Source organism: Colobus angolensis, unplaced genomic scaffold (genome assembly GCF_000951035.1).
Source record: "Colobus angolensis palliatus isolate OR3802 unplaced genomic scaffold, Cang.pa_1.0 Scaffold580, whole genome shotgun sequence".
In the NCBI taxonomy this organism is placed as follows: Eukaryota; Metazoa; Chordata; class Mammalia; order Primates; family Cercopithecidae; genus Colobus; species Colobus angolensis.
Genome location: NW_012119377.1, coordinates 363,405 through 370,345, shown reverse-complemented (window position 1 = coordinate 370,345; position 6,941 = coordinate 363,405). Strand labels below are relative to the sequence as shown.

The 6,941-nt window shown below is 38.3% G+C and overlaps 1 protein-coding gene across 3 annotated transcripts in view; it reads left to right on the top strand.

Annotated features, from left to right (window-relative positions):
- The window catches only part of GRIA3 (glutamate receptor, ionotropic, AMPA 3), a 329,309-nt gene that overhangs the window by 301,987 nt on the left and 20,381 nt on the right, over positions 1 to 6,941 (top strand). For 2 of the 3 annotated variants that reach the window (XM_011962193.1, XM_011962195.1), the window contains 2 exons: positions 1,036 to 1,283; positions 1,845 to 1,959. In XM_011962193.1, the coding sequence (XP_011817583.1) occupies positions 1,036 to 1,283; positions 1,845 to 1,959 (363 nt within the window). The remainder of the gene's footprint in view (positions 1 to 1,035; positions 1,284 to 1,844; positions 1,960 to 6,941) is intronic. The other variant, XM_011962194.1, reaches the window with a different exon arrangement.

The window sequence follows — 6,941 nt, the reverse complement described above, 5'->3', positions numbered from 1 at the left end:
AAGAAAGAAAAAGAAAAGAAAAAGAAAGAAGAAAAGAATGCTCTAAAACAAGAAGCAAAAGTTTTGGTTTTTTTTTCATTCTGTTCTGGTCATTTATTTGGGGTACCATGTCTATTTCTAAACACTCCAATTAGAGACAGACATTACCAACTACAATGTGCCTACGAGTGGAAAACCAAAGTTGTGAGAGTTCTGGAAACAATATCAGAGTTTCACCTGATGAAGAGATGAGAAGGGGACATAATAAAGGCCTTTCAATAATTAAAGAACCGTTGTACATAAAAAAAGAACCGTTGTAAAAAGGGACAGAATTATTTTACATAGCTCTAGGGGATAGTACCAGGGGGTGAGGGGCATGGATTAAAATACTACCTATTGAATACAATATTCACAAACTAGGTGGCAGGATCCATACTCCATACCTTAGCATCACACAATATTCTTATGTAACACATCTGCAAATGTACCCCCTGTGTCTAAAATAAAAGTTGAAATTGTAAAAAGGAATGGGAGCTACAGAAAAACAAAGATCATCTTAGAATAAGGAAGTACTTTCTTATGATAATTGATGTTCCATGCTGGAGTGGGCTGACTGAAATGGCTGTACACTACCTTACAATGGTCTTTGATTAGGCATATCCTGCTATGATTAGATAAACATAGCAGGATATTGTAGAGGAGATTTTTTCATTGAGAGGAAGATTGAACTAAGAAAGTGTTTTTCAAATAAGATTGCAACCAATTAGTGGAGTCATGGAATCCATTTAGTGGGTCCTGAGCAACATTGTTTAAAATGAATTAGAATAGAATAGAAAATATCAGAGAGCATCACACATAGCAAGGGTGAGTGTCGTTTTGAGAGCTTGTTTTGGAAACAATGTTTACATATGTACAAATGTGTCTACTAGGTTGCAGTGTAACGTGTTTTTTATTACTGTGGATTGCAATTAAAAAACAAACAAAAAAACTACTGCACTAACCCTCGTCCAGATTGAATATCTGGCAGCTCTAAGAATTCTTATCTCTTTGGTGCAGAGATCCAAAATTGCTGTGTATGAGAAAATGTGGTCTTACATGAAATCAGCGGAGCCATCTGTGTTTACCAAAACAACAGCAGACGGAGTGGCCCGAGTGCGAAAGTCCAAGGGAAAGTTCGCCTTCCTGCTGGAGTCAACCATGAATGAGTACATTGAGCAGAGAAAACCATGTGATACGATGAAAGTTGGTGGAAATCTGGATTCCAAAGGCTATGGTGTGGCAACCCCTAAAGGCTCAGCATTAAGGTGGGTGGAATAATATAACAATATCCGTGTTGTTATAGTATTCCACCTACCCTGATGCATTTTGTTGTCATTTTCTTTCTTGTGGATTTTGAGGTAACTTTTAAAAGTTTAAAATCTACAATATTCCATGGAGTTAAATAAGACGGTAAATTATGGTTTCATCTATTTAATGCATCCATTTTTTTTAATGTTCTCTCTCTGTTTTGTCCTCTCTGACTGTTTGTTGCTGTTTTAATTTTACAGTTCAACGGCTTTTTCAATTTAAATGGTAAAAGCCAAGTTATGGTGCCATATGTGACGAATGTTAATTGCATGGATGTGGTGTTCTTGTTACTTTTTTTCTCAAAGACAATTTCCCCATCCCGCACACTTCAGTTTTGAGCAAATGTTATCCTCCATGCCACCTTCCAATATTTAACCCTGTATTTGCTGTACAGACATTTTTATAGCTCCACGTTCTGTGAAATTTAGCCAATTTGTCCTCTTGTGCTCCTTTTTATACGTTAACGATTTCCTAAGCATTTGTGCATTTTCTTACAAGTTATGTTTTATCGTTTCAAGAAATGCTGTTAACCTGGCAGTATTAAAACTGAATGAGCAAGGCCTCTTGGACAAATTGAAAAACAAATGGTGGTACGACAAAGGAGAGTGCGGCAGCGGGGGCGGTGACTCCAAGGTCAGCCTCAATGTCACCACAACCGGGTACCCTTAGTGACGAGTAATCGGCAAGACTGTTATCTTATTATTGAGGAGAGAGCACAAGACTCACACATAAAGTGGAATGACCAGGTTATTCCCCTGCCTGGCAGCTTTGGGAAACAAAAAGGCTTTAGGGCACTGCCCACATTTTTGATCTAACTTGGGTCCCTTCTTAAACTCCCAGACAGAGGCTCCAACCACACCTTTTCCCTTCCTTCACCCACCAGATTGGTTGCCTTATGAAAGCCATGATGTGGGTTTCAATGCCCTAGGCTTTCAAGAGTCCAAGGCTTTCCTGTGAGACTGTCCCCGCCTGCCTCATTTGAGTGGTATGAAAAATCAGATCCATCTACTGAAAAGTCAGGGCGTAGCCTTTTTTTTTTCTAGGTTGTGATGGTTGCTCACAGAGGTTGGTTGGTTGAGTAAGGGTGGCTTCTTCAATTACGTGTCTGAGTGATGAGATGTTGTTCTCTATATGTGATAGCCCATTTAAGCAGACCCCACTTAACTTGAAAGCCAAATAACAAGCTCAGTTTCAAGTTAAATGGGGTCTTTCTTCAATAGGCCACCCCATATAGAGACTTTGCAGAGACATTTTGTGTATTTAAGCAAGTGCGTCGCCTAACTGTGATACTATATGTATGTATGAATCCCTGATTTAGCTTCTTCTTAGCCATGTTCTTGGTTCAGGTAGGTCTAATTGTTATCCAGGCTGCCATCATGAGAAAACCCATCTTACTTGGCATTCCTTTGACTTCTAATGCTCTTTGGAGCTAGAATGAATGAATAGCCATCATCCAAGCAACAAGAAATAGGGGCAAGCTCAGAAGCCACGATACCAAGTCATGGAAAGACACTTTGGGTAAGTACAGGAGAGGACCTGAAAAAAGAATCCTCCATGGCCCAAGAGGCATGAGAATTATATTGAAGCATGTAAACTCACCTCTTGTACGACCAAGATCCCATGGGCATCTTAAGGTGAAGAACAGTGTTTCCCAACCACAGACCAACAGACAGGCAAGCCAAAACTTTTCTTCTTCAGAGACAATGGTTGCACTTCTGCTCCTCTCTTTCCCTCTCTATCCCTCAGGATCCTGATGGAAAAGTTAGTTTGCCAGTCTGCAAATATAATATGGGTTTGGAAACACTGATCCAGAACACTTTCAAAGAAATAAATTTTAAAAGAACTTTCTTCAGCAAATAATCTTACCAGGCATTGGCATGGCCTTTTATCGTAAAACCTTGATTAACCAGAACTCACCTAACCAGTACCCCAACTAACTGAATTGTCCCCTCAGTACTTCACATTGATGAGAAAGCAGCAATAGTATTCCAAAAAAGAAGACTGCAAGGAATTGATTTTTTAAAAAATCACTTACCAAGAGATGACCTATGGTTGGGTCACATTCGGCTCTTTCTCCTCTATCTTCTCTCCATCTGGATTGACCCTCAAACGTTAGAGGCTGCTTCTCCGAGGCGAGAAAGTAGATAGAAGCATTTTAAGAAAAACTGTTATTAGCCAACAATGAACAAAATGAGTGTTCTTATTGAAAATTCCATTCATCCCTTATGGATTCCAATTAATCAAGGTTTTACTATGTGTCAAAAAGCAGTAACTTTCTTTCCCACCAGTGTGAACTGATGACACTGACAATTTAGCCAAGCTTTTGGCTCATTTGATATTTACAATGGCCAACTTGATGGTCAAAGTATTTAGCACCTGTCTTCCCAGTCTTTTTCTCATGTTATTAGCACGGAGAACCTAATTGTATCATTGAAGTGAGTTGCAGAATGAAAATTGAGCTGGATTGGATGCATTGCTCTCACGAATTCATCATTCATACTCATCATGGTTAAAAAGGAGCCATGGACTGTAACAAGATGACTCTAAAACATCCACATGATGCCAAGTGCTCAGAAGTTTTCAGATAACCAGACGTCTGATGTTATATAAACAAACAAAAAAATCTGCACATATTTGGCTGACTTTTTACTTTTCACCCAGATGTTTGGTACATGAAGACCCCAAAACTTTAGACCAGCTATTTTTTAATTACAACCAGCAATCAAGCATTTTTTCCTCAGCTAGTACTGCTGCAAAGTTTTTATCAAGTAACTTTATTGACAGCTCACGATTTCCAGATTATCTGAATTTTGATATGCAAATAGAAAAATATTTCAGTAGATCCTAAATGTTTTCAACTTCTCTAACCATAGTGCTACCTGCCAGGCATCTTTCAAATCGCTTTTCTTGGTCATTCCTACAGCCAGTCTTTTGAAATAAGTCAACCCTTTTCTCAACTATGGATAATAATATGATCAGTGCTGCATACCCAACGATTGCTTATTCCATTTCTGGATTACCAAGAAGCTTGCCTTTATCTTCTTCCTTCTTGCTACCTGCTGTTTTCTGAGTGTGAGCAAGAGAAGGGGCAAGAGATGAACGTGAATCTGGTTACCACTACGTATTAGTGATGAAAAAAAAAAATCAGTGGAGAAGGAGGTAGAAATAGCAGTAAAACCTCATTAATTTGGAGCCCTCTGATTAATAATTTGTGATAAACTAGACAGGGACCAGTCTACAAGTTAACTTTATATTATCAGGCATGAGGACAAGAAAGGTTTGTTAAGCAAATGCAGAGTTTAGACTGGAATGTCACTTGAATTTTTTCTTAAGAGAACAAACCCTTTTCAAATGTTGAAAGCACTTATTAGATATAATCATATTCGTTACATATCTATCTGCTGAAGTAGTTCTCACGAGGATCTCCACTAAGGCAATGTTTTGTAGTCAGTTTGAATTACAAAATAGACTTAAAGAAATAAAATTGTCATTCTTCAAACCTATTTTGTAATACAGGACTTGCTTTATTCATTCAGACAATCCTTTCCCTCTGTTCCTCGACATCAGTGAAGTTTTACTGTATTAGCAAAATGGCTTGAGATTACATCTCTTCATTGTGTCCCATCTCGTTAATATGACAACTGACTGTTAAATATACCATCATTTCACAGAGAAAGTGAGATCCAGAGATGGTGATGACTTTGAGAAGGTCACACAGCTAATGCTGTCATAAATCTCTGCTGACTTTCATAGACACCTCTTGTGATAATATTGCAGATGGCAATTTAGCACTACCACCTATCCAATGAGCAATGTGAATCTGATTGCATGTGATACGTTTCCATAAGAAACAGGTTCATTCACAACTACCTTGGTTACTAGGCAAATGGCGTATTTAAGCTGTTCCAGCCCTCAGTACTGATTACTAAAAATGACAATAATTACAACGCCTGACATTTATAAGTGCTTTTATTTTTTCAAAAACACTTTCAGGCCCATTATCTCTGAAACCAGGAGAGGGAGAAATACCTGTATCACTTATCTTTCTGTCTCTCTCTCTCTCTCGCAACCTTTAAATAATGATAAATGGGCAATTATGTTAAGTCATTGACTTTTTCTTCTCTGGCATGAGACATTACACATTCTGAGATTAGTCTAGAAAAGTTACCATACTATGGAAAGAAACAGAAAATTTTCAGGTTGTCGTAAACGTGCATGAGCTTAAACTAATAAAACTAATGTTTTATTATTTTATTTTATTTTTATGGATACAAGGAATTAAGAACAAGGTCAGTCTCTGAGGCAGCCCCTGAACCAGACCTACAAGCTGGAACCAGAATACTCCTTGGCTTTCCCAATTTCCCAAACCTGAGCTAATAGGACCTAAACAAAACAGACTTGATCATTCCTTGATGAACTGTAAATGCACATGCAAGGATCATGTAAGTTAGAGCTGTGGTTTGGGAATTTTTAACCTGCAAATCACCCTTTTGTGTTCATGCTTTATGACAACGTGTGTGCAGATGCAGATGCAGTAATTAAGAGCCAGTAGGTTGTTTCAGCGATAAACCCAGATCACCAGGGGTTTGTGACACAGCCAGTGAAAGTCTATCACTGTAAATCACAACAGAATGGAGGATTTATGTGTAAAACTACCACATAGGCACATCAGTCTCCTTCCACAGCTGCCTGTCCCCTCAAACGTGTATGTTCTCATTCACCCTACTTCATTCCCTTAATCTTGGGTAAAGGGCACCAGCTTTGCTTTCCCGTCTAGCCTTACCTTACTAGACAGGGTAGGGTCAGTGAAATGAGCTATTTGTGACTGAGGTGGAAAGCTATTAACAAACCCTACCCAACCTCACCATAGAATTATACCAGACTTTAGTCCTCTCCAGGGATTAAAATAGACTCCCAGTGTCCCTATATTCCAAGATGAAAATCAGCACATGTGTACTCTTGGGAACATTGTAACAGAATATTTAAAGGGACCATTCTGAGCCCCTTGACTGCAATGAGAATTGTAGGATAGGTGGGTGCCTTAACTTGAAAGGCATATAAGGACATGAGGGAGGAGGATAGGATGTGCAATTGAACCTCCATTATTTAAACAAATGGTAAGATGCTCATTGTGATTTATAGAATATTGATAGAGAAATGCAGTTTTACTATATCTTCAAAAATATATAGGAACTAGAATAAACTGACAAATGTGATGCTAGGAAAAAACATAGGGAATTTGTTTAAATCATTTCAAAAAAAAATGCCTGCAATTAAAATCAGTGATGTTTCTTTTCACACGGGTGCTCCTAAGGTACCTGAAAAGAGTTTGTTCTCTGAAGAAATTAAAACATGTTCTCCCTATCACTAGCTATCTTTGTTTTTTTAAATCCCATACATTTGCTTAGCAAGTCTTCTATTCAAAGATAGTAAAAAGTTACAGTCTCGGACAGCCCATTTCCAAAATCCCTCAGCTTCATATTTGGCGGTACATAGATGAATGAGGTTATACTGTATTTCCCATTGGTATACATGAGATCTTCAGTTTTGTGTGTATTTCTTCTTCTTCCATGTATGTCTACAATTCTCCTCTCCTATGCCACCGTCTCTTAACC